General features: G+C 34.5%; 2 protein-coding genes across 2 annotated transcripts in view; both read left to right on the top strand.

The window, feature by feature from the left end:
• Positions 1 to 14,738, top strand: part of LOC125673670 (uncharacterized) — an 82,077-nt gene extending 67,339 nt beyond the window's left edge. Inside the window, exons 8-9 of the mRNA XM_056159213.1 lie at positions 683 to 706; positions 14,495 to 14,738. Coding sequence (XP_056015188.1) covers positions 683 to 706; positions 14,495 to 14,577 — 107 coding nt within the window. The 3' untranslated portion in view covers positions 14,578 to 14,738. The remainder of the gene's footprint in view (positions 1 to 682; positions 707 to 14,494) is intronic.
• A 5,681-nt stretch (positions 14,739 to 20,419) lies between these two features.
• Positions 20,420 to 26,385, top strand: part of LOC125676198 (uncharacterized) — a 186,765-nt gene continuing 180,799 nt past the window's right edge. Inside the window, exon 1 of the mRNA XM_056159181.1 lies at positions 20,420 to 20,437. Within this exon, the coding sequence (XP_056015156.1) occupies positions 20,434 to 20,437 (4 nt within the window). The 5' untranslated portion in view covers positions 20,420 to 20,433. The remainder of the gene's footprint in view (positions 20,438 to 26,385) is intronic.

Below are 26,385 nucleotides of genomic sequence, written 5' to 3'. Positions count from 1 at the left end.
TTTATAATGTGTGAAAATATTTCCAAAATTATATACTTCCGCATTTTTAGGAGCGTTATATGCAAGCTTTTATCCTCAGATAAGCAATTTCTCTTTAGTTTCAATCTCCATTTCTGTAGTATATCTCAGGAATTTGTAAAAAGGAAAAAAAATGTAAAGTTCGGACTGAGATTTTTGTCACAGTTTCTAATATGTTTACTGACTTGGGTACATTTTACTTCCCTTTTTTGTTGACGGTATACAGTCATCTTGTGCTGTAGAGCGTCGCCTGTTTGGCTCACAGGCACTCGCCGTTTTACATATCTATATTTAGGGTTAGTTTGTTTTTATTTATTCTTGTCAATTATTTAAGACACATGTTGTGAAGACATCTTCTCCGCCTAACCCACCCTTCCCTTAAGTACGATGCTATGTGTCGGGTTCCCCCTCTTCCGGAAATCCGTATTGCATCCCTCTGCCACACAGCAATAATATTGGTTTTGAATGTAGGTATCAGAACCAGGGATGAAAATGAATGAACGGAATCGTCTAATTCTTAGCTAAACCGAAAAAAACATGCCTAAATCGCCAAATCACATGCCTTAGGTAGATTCTAGAACACAAAATATGCAGAGAACGGAATAACTCGAAATTACCCTATTGACTTTGGTATTGTTTATATATCGTTTTGTTTGTTTTTTAGATGAAGAGGAATGGAGGAGGAGGCGTAAGTTTTTGTTATATTAATCGATAATGAATAGTAGAAAATGTATGTATAATGTTTATTTTTTTTGTCATTGTCTCACCATTGAATATTTACTTGATGGAGATTTATTTGGCTATTATATTAAATTGTGCCCATTTTGAGCATATCATTTTAAATGTGTCATGCCGATATCTACTTGTCGTTTATGTATATTGGCATCAATAGAACGATAATTATATCTGCCCTCCAATGGACATCTAACGTGACACCATTTTCTTCCGAGCAATAATTTTGGCTATCTAGGCTTGTTTTGATTAAACACAATCGGTCTTTGAGTACTTATTGACAATAAAATACATGTGTATTTTATTATACCGATAGAAGACGAATCCCTAAGCTTAGAAAAAGCGCGAAAGAGGGATGAGATAGAACAGGATATCACACATTTCAGAGAAATTATTGCCACCAAAAATATTTAAAAAGGGGGACGGTAGTAATACCCATACTTCAGGTGCCTTTAGCACAACCCACTCAACACTCTGAAACATCCAAATAATCATTCTCAGCACGCTAAATAGATTGGCTTTCTTCTGGTATAATGATGCCAATCTCTAAAGCTTAGAAAAAATCGTGAAAGGATTACAAAAACCGAACTTGGGATGGGATAGACAGGAAATCCACACATTTCGTTGAAATTATCGCCGCAAGAAAATCAAGGGGGGGGGGATAGCATTGATTGGATGAATTATTGATTGATCATATATTTTACGTCCCGTCGAGAATATTTTATTCATATAGAGACGTCACCAGATTTAGGTGGAGTATCACGAATTTAGACCTATCCTTAGGGTTCAGGTCAACACCTACTACATGTACGATAAGGCATCTCCGTTTATATTGATTTATTGTATATTGTTTAACGTCCCTCTCGAAAATATTTCACTCATATGGAGACGTCACCACTGCTGGTGAAGGGATCTTTATCGTGCCACACCTGCTGTGACACGGGACCTCGGTTTTTGCGATCTCATCCGAACGACCGCCCCAATTAATCACCTCTAACGACAAACAAGGTGGTACTGAGGACCTATTCTAACCCGGATCCGCACGGTATCTTCGTTTATAAGGTCACATCCAAAAGACCCGTGATTCTCACTTCTATTCACTTCTAGATGTCGAGGGTTTGGCGAAGGAGCAATCACTACCCATTTCAACGTCTTAGGTTTGACGCATGAACGGTGCTTGAACTCTTGACCTCCTAGTTACGAAGCGAACGATTTACCACTGAGCTACTGCGACCGGTCGGGGGAAGGATAGTAGTGTCCATAATGATAACTTTAAATTTAATAATAACTCATAATAATAATAAATGGCCCAACGTGCGATGCGCACGGAAAAATCCGATGGTGTGGAGTTCAGTAACGTTTGTGATGTGACGTCATTGTGACGTCATGTTTTACGTCTTTCGAAATAAAACGGAAGAAATGCAACACAGACGACAGCAACGCCAAGGTATACAAGGTTGAGGGTAGTGAGAACGTCAATGTACATTTGTTGTCGAACTCTCTACTTCGCCCAGACATTCTTTAATTCATGATCATTTATTACTTGTAACGTACAGGTAATAAAATCCTGGGGTTATGTTATAATGCAAAACATTATATACGATATTGCGTTGGAAAATTTTGTGTTTGATAACACGACAACTAGATGATAATGAAATAAGTCGAACTTCTTATTTTTATGCATGGATTTTGCATTGATCTTTTAGTGATACAAAACGTGGTTGCTACCGTCTGTACCACAACGCTGTGTCATTTAGAAACCAATAGATTTCGGCGTATCACACCATCGCACTTTGGCTTGTTAGACCATCGCACTTTGGCGCATGAGCGTGGGCCATTGCACTTTGGCGTGTCACACCATCGGGGTTTGGTGCAGACCATCAGGGTTTGGCGTGAACATCGCACTTTGGAGTCGTGTATATATATATATATATATATATATATATATATATATATATATATATATTATAGATTCCCCCATTTGCCAATGCATGCTGTACGGGCCAGACTGTTATAATTCGACCAAAAAGTATAATAAACAAAATCAAAATTATGTAATACAGTGCCTAAAAGATCTAATACATGTATTCATACAATTATATACATTTATTTTTTGTATTATTTTATTTTTAGTTGACTTATAGTCCAGTCAAAATAGCCCAATAAATGCCGAACCGTGACAAAATTGCAACAGAATTTTTGTTATTATAAATCAAATCTACATGTATCAAAGTAACATTTATAAAAAATCTAATGATTTCTGACTTCGGGAAATATTATAAATTATCATACAAAGTGTTCGTATTTCAAAGGAAAAGTCGTTGAAACCATTTTAATGAGAAGGTACGCTTAGCATATGAAATTGGCATCGTAAAATCAAGAAAAATAAAGTAGAAGATGACATACTTTTACCTATCGAAGTCACTTGGAGGCAACACCCTCACTTCAAATATAGAAACAAAATTGCGCCAAAACGTCACATAGTAGAATAATACGCTCCCGAATTTACATGGATCGCTATTTCTTAGCCAAAACTTCAAAATTTTACTTACATTTGTCAATATTATGATATGAGCACATTCAAGGCGATGGATGATATTTGCGTGTGATAAACGAAATACTTCAATTAATAATAAAAAGGGTCTTTCATCAATCGCCTTCCCTGTGTTCATGGTGAAATTATAAAATCTGACATTTCCGGACAAAAAATACGCATCACACACATTTGATACTAAGATTACATATATGCGCGACAAATCATAAATTAAGCCGTGTTACCTTTTTGTGTAGTACAGATATGATATAAAGAAATATAATAACATTTCTATTAATTTATGTGATCATTATATATGTAATTCGGATTTTCAATTTCTTTCGGTGTTTTTATCTGAAACGATAGTGATATAGTTGACTGTAATATTATCGCTTGTTACATGAACTACACTCATTTGAAATTGTTTGTAATACGACAAGGATAATAATTCTCGACCAACAAAATTTATATTTATATCAATAGCATGTAAAAGGTCTTCTAGATAAGTAACTATGTGGGTGAACAGTCTCAATGACATATACAGTGTTCAGGAATGGCAGTTCAATCGATTGCGGTCATGGACAGGCTGGGATGGACCGGGTAAAGGTCTAAAAGGACTGAACTGGAACCCATGGACATTGATCATATTTCAATAGATAATCTTAAAATTAAGTTTGATAAATTAGTATGAACAGCATTGTTTTGGTGTATTCCCATATTAATGTTTACATGCTCCACGTGAACGTTTACATGTGGCATTTACGTTACAGAAGGGGGTATATACTGGGAAAAGGCATACAAATATTGTACTGTAATAAAATCAAGAAAAACAATCCCTATCTTTCATACTTATAGAGACATCTTAAAATATTCAAAATTGTAAAAAAGCATACATGTACATGTATGCTACTAATATTCTACATAGGCCTAATAAAATTGATAATTTCTTAATAAGATTTAACAAATACGTATAAAATTAAAGATTGCTTTTTCATATGATTTATATTTACATGCATTTATAAATGCAATCATTATTTTGTATTCAAATCAATTTTATCTCATCTTTTTAGTTTTACTAACAATTGGTGTTATATTGTACCAAAACTAATAGAAACTATTATCAACAGTCGCAAGATGGTAACTTAATCGCTGTAAAATTGTAAAAATGACGTCACAAATCTGGCTAGATTGTGATTTGAATCGCAGCCAAGTTGTTTTTCGTCACAATGCACTGTGCTTTAGGCACTATTTACATTTTCGGCTGAGAGTGCTAAAAAGTCAGCTGAAATGTATTTTCCAAACAAAAATGTACACACTATATTCATTGCACACACTATTCATCCACATAGGTGTTAATTCAGCATATATCATTAAAATAGAAACTGTCAAAACACGGAGAGAAATCAATTTCGTCTTAGCTCTTGATTAATAGAAGAAAACCTAATCCGTAGAAAGGATAAAGGAATAAATCAATTTCAGGAAAAACAACTATAATGATAACAACTTAGTAAAGTTAACCCATCACATAGGGAATTAGAAATAATAATTCATAAATGATCAAGAGAAAAAAAAAGGGTTTTAGCCATCCGAAATCTTCATCTTGAAGCTTTTAAGGTAAGGGAGAAATATTTTTACATGTCATATCACTACTGTTCGGATTTACGCGATGCTTTTCCGGAATTCCCCGACTTTAAGCCTACCTTTTATTTCGCTGAGCATGGAGAATTTCAGCGTTATCAACCATAACAAAACTATATTTTAGGCTCGAAAATCTTCTCTTTCAAAATATGTACTTCAAAATTTTCTTATTACTTACTTTTCATTGTAGGAACAATTGATTAAAACGGAAATGAGTTTTGTCGGATTTACCAGAACGTACTCTATTGTGTTTTAGAGATGAATATCGTTTCAATTCTTTTTAAAAATTTTATTCAAAAAGCTATATATATAGGCTTATATACACTGTAGTTAAAAAAACGTTTTAAATGTAATAATACTTAAAATGATTTACATTTATATTTTTGACTACAGAGACCATAAAAACTAATAAGCACCTTATTTATTTACACTGCGTTGATGAAAATTTGAACAATGATAAAATATATTATAGTTATTATAATAATAATGCTTTATGAAGAGAAGGCAGCCCTATTAATACAAGGCATTATTCTTCCCCGGGGCCTTCTGAAAAACAAACAATATAGTCCTACACATAGCGATACGTACAACCAAAGATAAACATAGAAAGATAGATTCTGTGATTATATGTATTACAAAATTGTATTTACGACAAGTATGGATGTCATATTCATGGTAGGGAATAGGTAGATGTAATACACGAGGGAATAAAAGATAGGGGACGACGAAAATGCATCCATATATTTTCAAATACATACACATGTATACAGAACATGTATTTAAAAATAACGACAGCTAATTATAAATGTTTCCATATTCCTTCTAAAAACTATAAGAAACAGTCTGATTAAAATCAAACCTCTCACTTTGCTCAAGATACGGACAGACGCTGCGTGGGAGCGACTGTCCATATATCAGCGAAGTGAGAGGTTTAATTTTAATCAGACTGAGTAAGAGACGGTGATCATTCTATATCTAACGGTACCTCATTAGATACATCTACGCCTGAGTATTGAAGAGCGTTTTTGAAACAAAATTGTTCGATGTTTTGGTAAACAAAGATTATAATTTCATTCGGGACGCATGGAATAGGAATCATGAGTTTGAGAAAAACATCTCGTAGATTTCCAGAGCTCATACCATTAAAAGTTTTTGTTTTTTGTTTACAATAGAATACACGTAATTACTTCACATTTAACCATCTTTAGTCTAACTTTTCAAACAAGGATTTCGATGACTATGGTCATGATTGATTTAAATACACATTATTTTTAGACAGTTTTTTATTATGATATTTCTATAATGTTATTGAAAAGAATTTTTGTATGTGTGTATCAACAAATTCTTAAAAATTATCCAAAGGATTTTAATTAACAAGGTATATTAAACTATTCTTTCTGTATAAGAAATAAGAAAACGTCATCAGACACGGATAGAAGACGCAACCTTAAATCTTGCACTGGCAAAACATGACAACTTTTCTACTTCATATCACAATTCAAATACACGTTAATTGTAATAGAGTTTGAATATGATATTTGTATGATGTTATTGAAAAGAATTTTGTGTGTGTGTTAATTAACTTTTTAAAAATTATCCAAAACATTTTAATTAACAAGGTATATTGAACTATTTTTTTTTTCTGTGTAAGAATTGAGAAAACGTCATCACACACAGGTTAAAGGCGCAACGTTAAATCTTGCACTCGCAAAACATGCCAACTTTGCTACTTCATATCACAAAAAATATACGTAATACATGGATATAATTACTATATATATAAAGTACATACCCTATTTAGTATTAGGGCATAAACTTACCAACTTCTGAAAATAGGCCAAAATTGACCCTTAGTTTACCTTCTCCTTTGGATTAATTAGGTTATTCGTTATAGCATACAAATTCAATACATGTTTTATCTTTGATATACTTTAAGAGAATTATTTTGCTGTTAGAATATTTCGTTGTGAACTACGAATTAAATAGACTTTTATGAATTTCTTGATTAATCCGAATTTTCTCTGTCACTATACAATAACACCCAAAATTGTGTACTGTGAAGGAAGAGTTCAACAAATGAAATTCGCCGAATATCTTTTTCGAAACACACATATTTTCTTCAAATATATGTTATTATAATATCAAATAAATAGCAATTGCAAGAACATTTAGAAACAGTAATCTGAATTTCCTCTGCAAAATGAACATATTTTTAAAGTCTTTAAAATCCACTTTTAAAATTGCATCAACTATGATGTTTTCTATCACGTCAAATCTTAATGAACACTGTTGTGAAAAGTAATAACACCTTAGAGTGTTTGAGGTCATAATTCACAAGCAATTTAAGGTCAAACTCGCATGTTGAGAAGCAAAACATTATCCCCAGCGTCTAAGTATCAAAATGCATCTGAAATCCTGTGTGAAAAACCGAGCCAAGGTTAACAGAAGTAAAAAGTTGCATGGATATTTTCCGATCCGTTTATAATTATATTACAATAAAAATATGTTCAAACCAATATTACCAAACTGATGATACTTTGCAGAATATTCCAGAAACTTGCAGTATACACCTGCAATGGTTTTAATATCACAAGATTTACCTCGTTTTAGAACGAGGGAACAAGTTAACCTTCTGCAGAAAAAAAAACATAACTGAACAATGCATGTAACCTAGGTTACGTTCAAGATACTAGCAGCTACGTAATGTTCGATACATGTACGTGCACGTAGTGCTACTAAGTTGAACATACGTCTATGCGAGCTCGAAGTAGGAATAGCACTAAGCGTCCATTCATACAGTACGTTCAATAGACCTAGAAAGAAATCTAACTTAGTTACGATCTTGAATGCCTTCTTGTTATAGGCATAAATATTACTATTAAAGATCCACTACATTTTTCCTTAATTCTTCCTGGAACAGGAGGGTTTTGAATATAAGAAATATATTTCAGTTTTTGAAAGTATATTAAATGCAGATACCCCGAGCCTCTGAACACTAAACGCACTGTGAATAGTCTCGAGGTATAAATGTACAGTCATGCATCTCATAAACTATCAAAAACTGAAACTTTTTCTTAATTTGTGTGTGTGTGTGTGATTTTTTTGGTTTTTTATCTAATATGCTTAATTAATGCATCTATAATCACGTTATATCATAACGTATGGAATGTAAACTATTTGATTTTATCCCAGGTGAAAGAAATGATTCTTCATTCTTGATTTATTTTATTTTCTGAATCTTTGTGTAATGTATGCATTTCGCGTAGCTTCTTTACATGCGGTCAAAACGAAAACAATGGTAAAATGAAGTTGGATTTGCACAGATCGAGGTAAGCTACTGACAAACAAGTTGATGGTACAGGGATTTCAACAGTCTCGATTGAAGTTAGCATTTCGCAAATTTTATGGTCGTTATAACGATCTAGTTCGTCAATACAACCTCGCATTGGGTCAAATGCTGTCTGACGTGTTTCATACCGATTGTTAAGCCGTTCTTGGCACACTGATTTGACTGCGGATAACTCCGTTTACCTGATCAGGATATGGGGCTCACGGCGGGTGTGACCGGTCGACAGGGGATGCTTACTCCTCCTAGGCACCTGATCCCACCTCTGGTGTGTCCGGGGGTCCGTGTTTGCCCAACTATCTATTTTGTATTGCTTGTAGGAGTTATGAGATTGTTCACTGTTCGTTATCTTCACCTTGCATCCAAGGGTTGGACCGGTTGTGGTAGCTCAGTGGTAGAGTGTTCGCTTTATAACCGAGAGGTTGTGAGTTCGAGCCATGGCCACATCAGCCCTAAGACATAAACATGGATAACTGATTGGTCTTAAAATTGCCAAACCCGCGGCATCTAAAGGTGAGAATCACGGCTGGTCTTTCGAATATGACTTTAAAACGGTGATGCTGCATGTTGGTACGTTAAAGAACTCTCACTGCCATGGCCCTGTGTGCTAACCATAAAGTCTAACTTTGCGATACTTCACCTACAGCTGGTGTGGTGACGTGTGTGAAAATTCTCGATGAGACATAAAACAACCAACCAATCAAGAGTTGGTGAGAAAATAGCACACCAGTGGCATTGCTTATAAAACAGTGACGTGATCAGCACTCAGCAAAGAGTTGTTCTCAAAGCTGTAACATTTATACAAGTATATTCAAGCATAATCATTTAATGCACATTGTACATTTTCCCAAAAGGATCTCTGAAAAATAGAGAACCAATTTCAACTTTTGGATTTCTTTTTCTTTATTTCTTTCCGTTATCTTAAATGATTATAAAATCCCATGCTTTCCAATTGGCCAAAATCGAACAATTGAGGAAAGTTAAAACGTTACGTGCATTCGAGGTGAATGCGATTTCTCCGGTGAATTTGATTTCTTCAATATCGGGCCAAAAATGAATAGAGAATTTCAAAAATTAATATGATTATTTTTTTTGGTAACTCAATGCAAACTTTCTACTCCGACTATCTTGCAATAATTGTAGGGAAATGGAGACTTGACTAACTACCTCTATGACGAACCGGAGTAACGATCATAGGAATCTATGACAACCGCACGTCTCTAATCACTTTCGACTAAGTTTTGCGTTTAGCCGTATACAAAGATGACGGACCCGGTGTAGTTTGTTTCTAGGATTTAATAACTAGTTTCGATGTTTTGAAAATTATTCAGTAGAATGATAAAACAATTAGACATCGGTTTATATGATGCTTTACCTACTCTCGAAGTACAATATTCATATATATATATATATATATATATATATATATATATATATATATATATATATATCTTGTATTCCTCAAATAGCTAGAGTAACGCACTGATCTAAAATAAAATTGTATGTATATTTACATTTTTAGTGTTTTTGCCTTTGATATCTCTACAAATTGTAATGATAGCCATTTTCTCATAAATACGATGTAGTTGTGACCAGTGAGTGTATGAATCTTGATAAATACAGGATGTCTATTTTAACACCTGGGAATTTCTACAGATATGAAGTAAAATGTAAATATAAGAAATATATATCATTTTTTTAATATATGAAGGCGTGAATTGCAACGCTTTGTTCCAACATACTTTTATTACATACCTTAAGTATGCCGCCTGGTGTAAAGATGTCCTTATGTATTTTTAAAATTAAAAGAATTTTATTTTGTAAATATCTCAATCCTGGCTCAAGACATTTAGTGTAAGTAGTAGTTGTTAACGTCCAGCTTGAGAATGTTTCACTCATATGGAGACGTGATCATTGCTGGTGAAAGGCTGCAAAATTTACGCCTATGCTCGGTGCCTTTGAGCAGGGAGGGATTTTTATTGTGCTGTGGCACGGGGTCTCATCCGAAAATACCCGCCCTCATTAGTCACTTCTTACGACAAGTAAGGGGTACTGAGGACCTATTCTAAGAAGTGACTTTCTCTTTGTCACACGCCTGGCAAATTCTCCAAGTGCAGATAGCTGTATGACAAACGGGATGATTTCAGGTTCTCCATCGTCAACTTCCCATATTTATGTAGCAATATTCCATTATCACCTGCATATGTTGTTTATATATCTCAACTGATTCGATATGCAAGAGCTTGTTCAGCGTATAGTCAGTTTTTAAATCGAGGTAAGCTACTGACAAATAAGTTGATGGTACAGGGGTTTCAACAGTCTCGATTGAAGTCAGCATTTCGCAAATTCTATAGCGATCTAGCTCGTCAGTACAACTTCGCATTTGGTCAAATGCTGTCTGACGTGTTTCATACCGATTGTTAAGCCGTTCTTGGCACACTGATTTTGACTGCGGATAACTCCGTTTACCTGATCAGGATATAGGGCTCACGGCGGGTGTGACCGGTCAACAGGGGATGCTTACTCCTCCTAAGCACCTGATCCCACCTATGGTGTGTCCAGGGGTCCGTGTTTGACCAACTCTCCTGGGTCGAGGCCTCTGCTGGTGGACTGTTAGTCCCCGATGGTCTCTATAGCCCAGTAGCTAAGTACTTCGTTACTAGCTTGAAAATACGGATGTATATTTAATTGCTGTTATAAAATTTAGAAATTCATTTCAAAATTAAGGATTATCTCCCTCATGCATAGCTCTTATCTTTAGAGGAATTTGGCTCCACTTTTTTTTTTTGGCACGCTGATTTTGGCTATATTTAGCTCTAAAACTTCATAGTTATTTCGGATTTCAGACATTTCGGTTGAGCATCACTGAAGAGACATTATTTGTCGAAATGCGCATCTGGTGCATCAAAACTGGTACCGTATAAGTTTTACATTATAGGAGTTATGAGATTGATCACTGTTCGTTATCTTCACCTTGCATACATCTGTTAGTGTTTTAATATGCATGTGTATTTTCTCTGGAATTGTTTACTTCAAATTCAGGCACGTGGAATGAGGGGGGGGGGGGAAATAAATTCGATTTTTTTTATTTCCCGTATGAATGCACTATTTTTTATATTTTTGAAAAGCATGTATTCCCTGCGTTTAGCACATATAAAAATTATTTTTAATGCCTCACAACATTATAAGAAAATAGCAATTTTTGCACATGTACGCTTTCTTACGATTTTATTTCTCAATGTTTAAACAGATCGGCATTTTACCAATATTTATATATGGAAATAGGGAAAAGTAAACACAGCCTGTAAAAGTAGAGGAAATTTTCATTTTGATGGGTCCTTATTCGTTTTATAATTCATGGTAATTTTTATATTACGATAAAATAAAATTGGGACATACTGCGCGGTTTTTTTAAAATTAGCGACAAAACGTCGTCGCTGAAAGCGATCGACGCGAGTCGCACAATTAAGTAGTGAAAAATATTTGTATGTCCTCTATTGGTAATTGAATACTTTTTGATACACTAAAACAATATACACATATGTATGAAATAATTAGCCAGGTATTCTCTGCTTTTTAAAAAAAGTATAAAATCATTATTGGTGAATAACAGTTACACCACCTACTTGTAATTACATAAAAACACCTAATGAGAATGTTACATTGGTAGAGTGAATTTAAAAAAAAATAAATGAAATACTTCAAATTCAGATATAAACGTTATGTAATATTTGTTCGGAATAGTAATATTTTTTGTCTGCCAAACATAGAAAAAACAACAACAACAACAACACCCCCCCCCAAAAAAAAAACCCAGTCTGCATATTTTATATACTTTTTTCCCGTGATCCGGATCGCGGCCGCGGAGTTTTCTGAAAGTGTGCATGCACAACACACGTGTTTCCGTTTCAACGAAAACAACACAGCAAACGCTTGTAATGTATTTTACATCTTGAAAAGGACCTGATGTCAGATGAAGAAGATGCACTGGATCTCTTTTTGCAGGATGACCTTAACGATCATGCATTCAGTATAAACATGTAGCCACATAGGCCGACTAGAAAAAAAAAACGTTCGTGGGTATATCATGTTCTGAAAGATTCACGATTTGATGCCATAATTTGTCGTTTCATGAAAGAAAATATTTATATTTTATGATATCTAAACCAAGTGTATAACACCCAATTGTTTATTTTAATAATAATTCCATGTAATGATCGAAGAATTACTAAGGTACTGAGAAATGGGTTGTCACAGAATATGCTCACACTTACTTTAAATGTTTCTTATTAAATACGTTAATGAAACATATATATCAAAATTTAAAAAAAAATAACCCTGTTGCCATGGCAACAGAATGTCATTTCTCACCATATTTGTTCATTGGATAGCATTAAAAACCCATTTCTTTCAATGTCAAGCAGTCTAAAATAGGTGGTTTCTTCAATTTTCAAATTTGAATTTTTTGTGATTTTTTGATTTTTCAGGTCTTACTTCCTAAAAAATGCAGCATAGGAAATTTGAAATACTATGACCAAAAGTTTGAATAGGTTTTATAATACAAAATATAAAAAATTCAAAACGGGTATTTTTTTTCGATTTCTCAAAGTTAGGCTATTTTTAGAATTAACCCAAAATACAATACAACTATATTCCATCAATGAAACAATGTTAAATTTGAAACAAATATTTTAACCATTCAGCATCATGAGGCATGTCATTGTTGTAAATCAAACACTAATATTTTATGAAATATTACTGAAAAAGTGTCAAAAATATCACAATAAAGATTTTTTTCAAAGGGAGATAATTATCGTATACTGCGCTGTAAAAGGTTATAACTTTGACAGGAGGTGTTTTAAAGCCTGGCAAATAGTAATCCGTGCTGATTAATAAGTGAACTTCGAATTTGTCGTTGACAGGTATACGGTGTGCTAACTTCAAATTCCTGATGTACGGTAGCTTGCAAACGTCCTTCATACACATTTCAATCGGAGCTGCTATTTCCGGTACAATAACAGTTTCCATATTAATGATGTGGTGGTCTTGAGTATGTACATCAATACGAATTTTCTCCACATGTCTGACTAGCTTCTTACCACCGAATCCAGTTATGTGAAGTTCCTCGACTCCTAACGATATATAATCCAACGTGTTTGCGAATCTTTGGCAAATAAATGTCCTCTGTGCTCCTTCATCGAATAAAATGTTACATTCGTAACAATTTCCGTCACCGTTAGAGACCGGAGCAACTGCAGTTTTCAATAAAACTTCAGGTGGCGACACCTCCGATGTAGCGTGCATTGCCGTGGTATCATTATCGGATTTCCTTTCCGTAAGACTAGTAGAACCTTTAGAATTCGGGCCCACTGTAGTTTTCGATAAAACTTGTGACGACATTTCTGTAGGCGCGTATATGGCCGCAGTTTTCGTACTCGGGTTATTTTCTGAAACCCTGGCGTAATTTCCTTCTTTCACATAGCATATACTCGTCTGGTGTTTTCGTTCACATTTTTTACATGCGTTTTTCTATTTACAATCAGAAACACGATGTTTCGCAAAACAGTTAAAACAAAGGCCTTTCTCTTTAATTATTGCCTTTCGCTCGTTGACATCGGTCACTTTACTGCATGATGCAGGTGCATGGATGTCACCGCAAAACACAAATGGATTTGATGTGATTTTATTTCTCCTCTTGTTCGGAACAGGCGCGCGATGTATTTTCGTCACAAATGCTGATGTAGGCATGAAATGATCGGACACACTACTAGTAGATGAACAGTAAGCATCCTGGACAGTAAACTCTCGGAGTATGGCTTTCCGTAGAGTCTGAAAATGCCAGTCGTCTCCCCCGTTATCACGTGTTATGTTGCGTCTCAATACCGGAGGTAGTTTACCAAGTATAATTGGTACCAATATTGATCCTTAACTGTTTGGGTATTTTCCCAGTGAATCTAATCCACGGACATAGCTTTCCATTTTATCATAAAATGATTTCAAACTTTCCGTATTTGACACAGGAGCGGGCAGTTCGGCGAGATTTTTCATGAACGTATTTATAAGTCTGTGTTCTGGTCCGAATCTTTCCTTTAACAAGTGAATTGCAGTTGGATAATTTGCATTTGCTATCTGTAACCCAGCAATACACTGACTTGCTTCACCAATTAAATGAGATTTCAAATAATTGAACTTCTGTGCGTTTGTTAACAAGTCATTTTTGTCTATAGGTCCATCAAACGAATCCCAAAACGACTACCAGTTTAACAGATTCCCGTCGAATTTAGTAATAGTTAGCTTCGGCAGTTTGTGAAAACTTGAAGAGTGGTGAATTCCAGATGATGATGAACTCCTTGAACTATCTGGATAAAGATTCGAATTTGCAGGCATGAAGACTGGAGCGTTTGGATTAAGCGATGATTTTGACAATCTTGTTAATTTTGAAATAGTTTTCTGAATAATCAAATCATACTTGTCTGTTTCTTTTATTTCGTTGTCGATCTCTTCTTCCGTTGTGGTCTCGATAATTTCACTGTTTAATTTGGACAACAGTTCCTGTTTCCGATGTAGTGTCTTGATGGTTGCGGTGATTTCGTCAATATCTGTACATTTCGATTTCCTCGTATTTGTTGACTATTCTTGTAATTGTGCGTCTGTGTCCGCCGCGGACAACCTTAAGATTCGAACTCATAGTTACGGCACCAAAAGTGATTTGGACGCCCTCTCCTTTACTTGCTGATCTGAGGGCAGGGATATCCACATTCAAGGGAATAGATTACCTTCTATCTTTGTTAAAAAATTGGACGTGTCCTCTCATGACTTTTGTAATACAAATTCACCAGGTTGATTTTTAAAATCTTAGCAACGTTTTACATACTACACATTTATAGTCACATATTACACGAAGATTTTCTGTGTTTCCAGAACAGATTTCGGAATCTTATTTGGATTTGAATGTTTGCCTGCTGTCGTCCTTACCGATCTGCGCATTGGAATGTGCTTTCCTGCTTTTTTGTCACATCTCCTTCAGAATTTTCTAAATTTCCACTGAATTCACCAGATTCTAATTCTTCACTAGATTCACATTTTTCGCAAGAATCACATTTTTCACTGGAAATTTCTGTTGGATATTTTTGAATGTGAACGTCTAGTTGATCATCCAAAGAAAGAAATTGCGGTTCTGTATGTAAAATACATTTATCCTGATGTTGCAGATAAAGAACCGACCATCCACTCCCTTCATTTTTTTCAATCTTGTCCACGACGCCAATTGTGATAACCAAGTTTACACAGTTTATCAAATTATTGATTTAGTTTCAAATATATGTAATATTATGATATATATGGCAAAAATTGACAGTGTGCTGTATAATAAAAAATGAGAAAAAGAAAATAACATTAATTTACATGTACAAAAAAGAGATTCACATATCATATGAATAATCATGATAAACTGACTGACCTTGATCAATCTTTATTTATAAACTAAAGATTATCACCACTCTATGTACCAATGTAATTAACATTTATAACACATGTATGGCACATTATTGCAAATAGTAAAGATTTACCCCAAATAGGGCCAAATATGCAAAATATGCAAGTCTAGTACTCAACAAATACAGGGCAACATACTGGTATACAACCTAGCAAAAAATAAATTAGCAGTGTAACCACAAACTGAGGATCAAGCACACCTTTGCACATAGTTTAAACATACTTAGATATATCATAACTGATCATTAAACATCTTAGTAAATTACACAGTGCGGGAATGTTAAATAAACAAACATGACTGCACACTGAATGTTCTCTGTTTCCTAACTTAAGCATTGAAAATAAATTATTTCATCAAAAGTAACATTACAACCTTAAATCACCATATAGTATTTTCACTTGTAGTAATGCACATTGAAAATATAAACTCATAATGTTGGAAACAACTTACAGTGCTATCAGCGCTCGTCACAACAATTCGTCATCAAATTTCGTGAAATCTCATTCAATTATATCACGTGACGACCGGAAATCAACTTGGAATTTATCAAAAATTACTAAAATACATTAAACGTCAAACATACTTTCATTTCTCACAATTACTTGAAAAATGAAATATATATAAAATATAAAATCTGGAATTATTTATATTTACACAAGTTTGACAAGGTTGTTTATTCCTAAAAATAGATGTGGAAAATACCCTCCATAACAAAGTGTAGCTGAACAAAGAGAGATAACTATATTGTAAAAATCGCCACATCACATTCATTTACAAATAAAGATGTCTTTCGTGACACAGCCCCACCCCCCGACTTTTTATGGCATCAGAAGTGAATGGTAAGAATACATGTGAATCCCTATGTTTTCCCTATGATCCAACATATCGGTGTTTGGGGAAAAACATGAAGCAATACAATCGATACGCTACTGCCCCCTTTAAATTTTAAAAGGTATATACGTCAAACATAACGTAACCGGTTTCATATTCAATCTTCAAGAGTTATGACAATACTGCTTAGTTACACATTATAGATTTAACTATGACGTCAAAAACGCCGAATTGTATTTTCAAGCTTTAAAAAAGATCATTTTGAAGTCATGATACAACGTTATTAAGTATTACAGGGAAAACACTGCCAACGTTTGATCTGTGCAAGATATAAAATATACAATATGAACAAATAGTAATGACAAGTTATATGTGACTAACAAATTCGTTTAGATAACAGTTGACTCTTGACCAGTGTGTTAACAATAAAAAAAAAACCAACAAAATAACAATTTCATAATGTGTGAAAATATTTTTAAATTACATACTTCTGCATTTTATGGAGAGTTAAATGCAAGCTTTTATCCTCAAATAAGCAATTTCTCTTTAGTTTGAATCTCCATTTCCGTAATATCTCTCAATAATTCGTAGAAGGGAAAAAATGGTAAAGTTCGGACTTAGATTTTTGGCACAATTTCTAATGTGTTTACTGACTTGGGTACATTTTGTTTCCCTTATTTGTTGACGGTATACAGTCATCCTGTGCTGTACAGTGTCGCCTGTTTGGCTCACAGACACTCGCCGTTTTAAATATCTATGTTTAGGGTTATTTGTTTTTATTTATTCTTGTCAATAATTCAAGACAAATGTTGTGAAGACATCTTCTCCGCCTAATCCACCCTTCCCTTAAGTACGATGGTACGTGAATCGAAAGAGGGATGAGATAGACCAGGAATTCACACATTTCAGAGAAATTATTGCCACCAAAAAACAATTATTAAAAAAGGGGTGTAGTAACATGCATGCTTCAGTTGTCTGTGGCATAATGCACTCAACACTCTGAACCATCCAAACAATCATTCTCACCACGCTAAATAGATTGGCTTTCTTCTGGTATAATAATGCCAATCTCTAAAGCTTACAAAAAAGCGTGAAACGATTACAGAAATCGAACTTGGGATTGGATAGACAGGGAATCCACACATTTCGTTGAAATTATCGCCGCAAGAAAACAAAGGGGGGAGGGGGCTAGTATTGATTGGATGAATTATTGATTGATCATATATTTTACGTCCCGTCGAGAAATTTTAATCATATTCAGACGTCACCAGCTTTAGGTGGAGTATCACGAATTTAGACCTATCCTTAGGGTTCAGGTCAACACCTACAACATGTACGACAAGGGATCTCCGTTTATATTGATTTATTGTATATTGTTTAACGTCCCTCTCGAAAATATTTCACTCATATGGAGACGTCACCACTGCTGGTGAAGGGATCTTTATCGTGCCACACCTGCTGTGACACAGGATCTCGGTTTTTGCGATCTCATCCGAACGACCGGTCCATTTAATCACCTCTAACGACAAGCAATGGTGTACTGAGGACCTATTCTAACCCGGATCCGCACGGTATCTCCGTTTATAAGGTCACATCCAAAAGACCCGTGATTCTCACTTCTATTCATTTCAAGATGTCGAGGGTTTGGCGAAGGAGCAATCACTACCAATTTGAACGTCTTAGGTTTGACGCTTGAACGGTGCTTGAACTCACGACCTCCTGGTTACGAAGCGAACGCTCTACCACTGAGCTTCCGCGACCGGTCGGGGGAGGGGTAGTAGTGTCCATAATGATAACTTTAAATGTAATAATAACTTATCATAATAATAATTTTATATATATATATAAGACTCAAAAGTGCGATGGTCACTCCGAAGTGCGATGGTCACGCCAAAGTGTGATTGATTGTTAACGTTACAGGCGCCAACGTGCGTCAGCCACCCCAAAATCCGATGGTGTGGAGTTCAGTAACGTTTGTGATGTCACGTCATTGTGACCTCATGTTTTACCTCTTTCGAAATAAAACGGAAGAAATGCAACAGACGACAGCAACGCCAAGACCAGTATACAAGGTTGAGGATAATGAGAACGGCAAAGTACATTTGTTGTCGAACTCTCTACTTCGTCCAGACATTCTTTAAGTCATGATCATTTATTACTTGTGATGTACAGGTAATAAAATCCTGTGGTTATGCTATAATGCAAAACATTCTATACAATATTGCGTTGGACAATTTGTGGTTGATAACACGACAACTAGATGGTAATGAAATAAGTCGAACTTCTTATTTTTATGCATGGATTTTGGACTGATCTTTTAGTGATACAAAACGCGGTTGGTACCGTCTGTACCACAACACTGTGTCATTTAGAAACCAATGGATTTCGGCGTGTCACACCGTCGCACTTTGGCGTGTTAGACCATCGCACTTTGGCGCATGAGTGTGGGTCATCGCACTTTGTCGTATCACAACATCGGGGTTTGGTGCAGACCATCAGGGTTTGGCGTGACCATCGCACTTTAGAGTCCCATCGCACTTTGGAGTCATATATATATATATATATATATATATATATATATATAAGGACGCGATAAAGAGAGTGTGATGATTTAAAAAAAAAATAGAACATCTGTTACAAAGATCTCACAAGTCACACCTTTGGACTAAGATTGTAAATTAACGTGAATTATAATCCCAATTTTGCGGTCTCCTACCTCCAAATTACAGTGCACCTTGCAATGTTGATAAAAGTCAGGGTGAGACGAAATGTGACGTCATGTCTATGTGTTGACGTACTGTGACAGAAGCTAGGAGTTCGTTTTATGCAAGAAAATAGAAGCAATGTAAACAAACGGTGTTTTAGTAAATGAATTTAATTATAAGAAATGAACATCACTAGCGCGATTCACAGAATTTGCCTCAAATCCAAATCCGTTCATAGTGACCATGAACAGCTCAAAAGTGATCGTCATTTCTTAAATGAAGTATTACATGGAAAACACAGCTGACTTGTGATCTGTTCAAGGTATAAAATATACAATAAAAACAATAGTAATGACAAGCTATATATGACTGACGAGTTCGTTTAGATAACAGTTGACTCTTGACCAGTGTGTTAACGATCAAATAAAACAGTTTTATAATGTGTGAAAATATTTCCAAAATTATATACTTCCGCATTTTTAGGAGCGTTATATGCAAGTTTTTATCCTCAGATAAGCAATTTCTCTTTAGTTTCAATCTCCATTTCCGTAGTATATCTCAGGAATTTGTAAAAAGGAAAAAAAATGTAAAGTTCGGACTGAGATTTTTGTCACAGTTTCTAATATGTTTACTGACTTGGGTACATTTTACTTCCCTTTTTTGTTGACGGTGTACAGTCATCTTGTGCTGTAGAGCGTCGCCTGTTTGGCTCACAGGCACTCGCCGTTTTAAATATCTAGATTTAGGGTTAGTTTGTTTTTATTTATTCTTGTCAATTATTTAAGACACATGTTGTGAAGACATCTTCTCCGTCTAAACCACCCTTCCCTTAAGTACGATGCTATGTGTCGGGTTCCCCCTCTTCCGGAAATCCGTATTGCATCCCTCTGCCACACAGCAATAATATTGGTTTTGAATGTAGGTATCAAAACCAGGGATGAAAATGAATGAACGGAATCGTCTAATTCTTAGCTAAACCGAAAAAAGCATGCCTAAATCGCCAAATCACATGCCTTAGATAGATTCTAGAACACAAAATATGCAGAGAATGGAATAATTCGAAATTACCCTATTGACTTTGGTATTGTTTATATATCGTTTTGTTTGTTTTTTAGATTTTCATGAAAGGAGGAGGATGGGTAAGTTTTTTTTATATTAATCGATAATGAATAGTAGAAAATGTATGTATAATGTTTATTTTTTTGTCATTGTCTCACCATTGAATATTTACTTGATGGAGATTTATTTGGCTATTATATTAAATTGTGCCCATTTTGGACATCTCATTTTAAATGTGTCATGCCGATATCTACTTGTCGTTTATGTATATTGGCATCAATATAACGATAATTATATCTGCCCTCCAATGGACATCTAACGTGACACCATTTTCTTCCGAGCAATAATTTTGGCTATCTAGGCTTGTTTTGATTAAACACAATCGGTCTTTGAGTACTTATTGACAATAAAATACATGTGTATTTTATTATACCGATAGAAGACGAATCCCTAAGCTTAGAAAAAGCGCGAAAGAGGGATGAGATAGAGCAGGATATCACACATTTCAGAGAAATTATTGCCACCAAAAATATTTAAAAAGGGGGACGGTAGTAATACCCATACTTCAGGTGCCTTTAGCACAATCCACTCAACACTCTGAAACATCCAAATAATCATTCTCAGCACGCTAAATAGATTGGCTTTCTTCTGGTATAATGATGCCAATCTCTAAAGCTTAGAAAAAATCGTGAAAGGATTACAAAAACCGAACTTGGGACGGGATAGACAGGGAATCCACACATTTCGTTGAAATTATCGCCGCAAGAAAATCAAGGGGGGGGGGGATAGTATTGATTGGATGAATTATTGATTGATCATATATTTTACGTCCCGTCGAAAATATTTTATTCATATAGAGACGTCACCAGATTTAGGTGGAGTATCACGAATTTAGACCTATCCGTAGGGTTAAGGTCAACACCTACTACATGTACGATAAGGCATCTCCGTTTATATTGATTTATTGTATATTGTTTAACGTCCCTCTCGAAAATATTTCACTCATATGGAGACGTCACCACTGCTGGTGAAGGGATCTTTATCGTGCCACACCTGCTGTGACACGGGACCTCGGTTTTTGCGATCTCATCCGAACGACCGCCCCAATTAATCACCTCTAACGACAAGCAAGGTGGTACTGAGGACCTATTCTAACCCGGATCCGCACGGTATCTTCGTTTATAAGGTCACATCCAAAAGACCCGTGATTCTCACTTCTATTCACTTCTAGATGTCGAGGGTTTGGCGAAGGAGCAATCACTACCCATTTCAACGTCTTAGGTTTGACGCATGAACGGTGCTTGAACTCTTGACCTCCTAGTTACGAAGCGAACGATTTACCACTGAGCTACTGCGACCGGTCGGGGGAAGGATAGTAGTGTCCATAATGATAACTTTAAATTTAATAATAACTCATAATAATAATAAATGTCCCAACGTGCGATGCGCACGGAAAAATCCGATGGTGTGGAGTTCAGTAACGTTTGTGATGTCACGTCATTGTGACGTCATGTTTTACGTCTTTCGAAATAAAACGGAAGAAATGCAACACAGACGACAGCAACGCCAAGGTATACAAGGTTGAGGGTAGTGAGAACGTCAATGTACATTCGTTGTCGAACTCTCTACTTCGCCCAGACATTCTTTAATTCATGATCATTTATTACTTGTAACGTACAGGTAATAAAATCCTGGGGTTATGTTATAATGAAAACATTATATACGATATTGCGTTGGAAAATTTTGTGTTTGATAACACGACAACTAGATGATAATGAAATAAGTCGAACTTCTTATTTTTATGCATGGATTTTGCACTGATCTTTTAGTGATACAAAACGTGGTTGCTACCGTCTGTACCACAACGCTGTCATTTAGAAACCAATGGATTTCGGCGTATCACACCATCGCACTTTGGCTTGTTAGACCATCGCACTTTGGCGCATGAGCGTGGGCCATTGCACTTTGGCGTGTTACACCATCGGGGTTTGGTGCAGACCATCAGGGTTTGGCGTGAACATCGCACTTTGGAGTCGTGTATATATATATATATATATATATATATATATATATATATATATATATATATTATAGATTCCCCCATTTGCCAATGCATGCTGTACGGGCCAGACTGTTATAATTCGACCAAAAAGTATAATAAACAAAATCAAAATTATGTAATACAGTGCCTAAAAGATCTAATACATGTATTCATACAATTATATACATTTATTTGTTGTATTATTTTATTTTTTAGTTGACTTATAGTCCAGTCAAAATAGCCCAATAAATGCCAAACCGTGACAAAATTGCAACAGAATTTTTGTTATTATAAATCAAATCTACATGTATCAAAGTAACATTTATAAAAAAATCTAATGATTTCTGACTTGGGGAAATATTATAAATTATCATACAAAGTGTTCGTATTTCAAAGGAAAAATCGTTGAAACCATTTTAATGAGAAGGTACGCTTAGCATATGAATTTGGCATCGTAAAATCAAGAAAAATAAAGGAGAAGATGACATATTTTTACCTATCGAAGTCACTTGGAGGCAACACCCTCACTTCAAATATAGAAACAAAATTGCGCCAAAACGTCACATAGTAGAATAATACGCTCCCGAATTTACATGGATCGCTATTTCTTAGCCAAAACTTCAAAATTTTACTTACATTTGTCAATATTATGATATGAGCACATTCAAGGCGATGGATGATATTTGCGTGTGATAAACGAAATACTTCAATTAATAATAAAAAGGGTCTTTCATCAATCGCCTTCCCTGTGCTCATGGTGAAATTATAAAATCTGACATTTCTGGACAAAAAATACGCATCACACACATTTGATACTAAGATTACATATATGCGCGACAAATCATAAATTAAGGCGTGTTACCTTTTTGTGTAGTACAGATATGATATAAAGAAATATAATAACATTTCTATTAATTTATGTGATCATTATATATGTAATTCGGATTTTCAATTTCTTTCGGTGTTTTTATCTGAAAATATAGTGATATAGTTGACTGTAATATTATCGCTTGTTACATGAACTACACTCATTTGAAATTGTTTGTAATACGACAAGGATAATAATTCTCGACCAACAAAATTTATATTTATATCAATAGCATGTAAAAGGTCTTCTAGATAAGTAACTAAGTGGGTGAACAGTCTCAATGACATATACAGTGTTCAGGAATGGCAGTTCAATCGATTGCGGTCATGGACAGGCTGGGATGGACCGGGTAAAGGTCTAAAAGGACTGAACTGGAACCCATGGACATTGATCATATTTCAATAGATAATCTTAAAATTAAGTTTGATAAATTAGTATGAACAGCATTGTTTTGGTGTATTCCCATATTAATGTTTACATGCTCCACGTGAACGTTTACATGTGGCATTTACGTTACAGAAGGGGGTATATACTGGGAAAAGGCATACAAATATTGTACTGTAATAAAATCAAGAAAAACAATCCCTATCTTTCATACTTATAGAGACATCTTAAAATATTCAAAATTGTAAAAAAGCATACATGTACATGTATGCTACTAATATTCTACATAGGCCTAATAAAATTGATAATTTCTTAATAAGATTTAACAAATACGTATAAAATTAAAGATTGCTTTTTCATATGATTTATATTTACATGCATTTATAAATGCAATCATTATTTGGTATTCAAATCAATTCTATCTCATCTTTTTAGTTTTACTAACAATTGGTGTTATATTGTACCAAAACTAATAGAAACTATTATCAACAGTCGCAAGATGGTAACTTAATCGCTGTAAAATTGTAAAAATGACGTCACAAATCTGGCTAGATTGTGATTTGAATCGCAGCCAAGTTGTTTTTCGTCACAATGCACTGTGCTTTAGGCACTATTTACATTTTCGGCTGAGAGTGCTAAAAAGTCAGCTGAAATGTATTTTCCAAACAAAAATGTACACACTATATTCATTGCACACACTATTCATCCACATAGGTGTTAATTCAGCATATATCATTAAAATAGAAACTGTCAAAACACGGAGAGAAATCAATTTCGTCTTAGCTCTTGATTAATAGAAGAAAACCTAATCCGTAGAAAGGATAAAGGAATAAATCAATTTCAGGAAAAACAACTATAATGATAACAACTTAGTAAAGTTAACCCATCACATAGGGAATTAGAAATAATAATTCATAAATGATCAAGAGGAAAAAAAAGGGTTTTAGCCATCCGAAATCTTCATCTTGAAGCTTTTAAGGTAAGGGAGAAATATTTTTACATGTCATATCACTACTGTTCGGATTTACGCGATGCTTTTCCGGAATTCCCCGACTTTAAGCCTACCTTTTATTTCGCTGAGCATGGAGAATTTCAGCGTTATCAACCATAACAAAACTATATTTTAGGCTCGAAAATCTTCTCTTTCAAAATATGTACGTCAAAATTCTCTTATTACTTACTTTTCATTGTAGGAACAATTGATTAAAACGGAAATGAGTTTTGTCGGATTTACCAGAACGTACTCTATTGTGTTTTAGAGATGAATATCGTTTCAATTCTTTTTAAAAAATTTATTCAAAAAGCTATATATATAGGCTTATATACACTGTAGTTAAAAAAACGTTTTAAATGTAATAATACTTAAAATGATTTACATTTATATTTTTGACTACAGAGACCATAAAAACTAATAAGCACCTTATTTATTTACACTGCGTTGATGAAAATTTGAACAATGATAAAATATATTATAGTTATTATAATAATAATGCTTTATGAAGAGAAGGCAGCCCTATTAATACAAGGCATTATTCTTCCCCGGGGCCTTCTGAAAAACAAACAATATAGTCCTACACATAGCGATACGTACAACCAAAGATAAACATAGAAAGATAGATTCTGTGATTATATGTATTACAAAATTGTATTTACGACAAGTATGGATGTCATATTCATGGTAGGGAATAGGTAGATGTAATACACGAGGGAATAAAAGATAGGGGACGACGAAAATGCATCCATATATTTTCAAATACATACACATGTATACAGAACATGTATTTAAAAATAACGACAGCTAATTATAAATGTTTCCATATTCCTTCTAAAAACTATAAGAAACAGTCTGATTAAAATCAAACCTCTCACTTTGCTCAAGATACGGACAGACGCTGCGTGGGAGCGACTGTCCATATATCAGCGAAGTGAGAGGTTTAATTTTAATCAGACTGAGTAAGAGACGGTGATCATTCTATATCTAACGGTACCTCATTAGATACATCTACGCCTGAATATTGAAGAGCGTTTTTGAAACAAAATTGTTCGATGTTTTGGTAAACAAAGATTATAATTTCATTCGGGACGCATGGAATAGGAATCATGAGTTTGAGAAAAACATCTCGTAGATTTCCAGAGCTCATACCATTAAAAGTTTTTGTTTTTTGTTTACAATAGAATACACGTAATTACTTCACATTTAACCATCTTTAGTCTAACTTTTCAAACAAGGATTTCGATGACTATGGTCATGATTGATTTAAATACACATTATTTTTAGACAGTTTTTTATTATGATATTTCTATAATGTTATTGAAAAGAATTTTTGTATGTGTGTATCAACAAATTCTTAAAAATTATCCAAAGGATTTTAATTAACAAGGTATATTAAACTATTCTTTCTGTATAAGAAATAAGAAAACGTCATCAGACACGGATAGAAGACGCAACCTTAAATCTTGCACTGGCAAAACATGACAACTTTTCTACTTCATATCACAATTCAAATACACGTTAATTGTAAATAGAGTTTGAATATGATATTTGTATGATGTTATTGAAAAGAATTTTGTGTGTGTGTTAATTAACTTTTTAAAAATTATCCAAAACATTTTAATTAACAAGGTATATTGAACTATTTTTTTTTCTGTGTAAGAATTGAGAAAACGTCATCACACACAGGTTAAAGGCGCAACGTTAAATCTTGCACTCGCAAAACATGCCAACTTTGCTACTT

This window comes from Ostrea edulis, chromosome 3 (genome assembly GCF_947568905.1).
Source record: "Ostrea edulis chromosome 3, xbOstEdul1.1, whole genome shotgun sequence".
In the NCBI taxonomy this organism is placed as follows: domain Eukaryota; kingdom Metazoa; phylum Mollusca; class Bivalvia; order Ostreida; family Ostreidae; genus Ostrea; species Ostrea edulis.
This window is presented reverse-complemented; position numbering and strand designations above follow the sequence as displayed.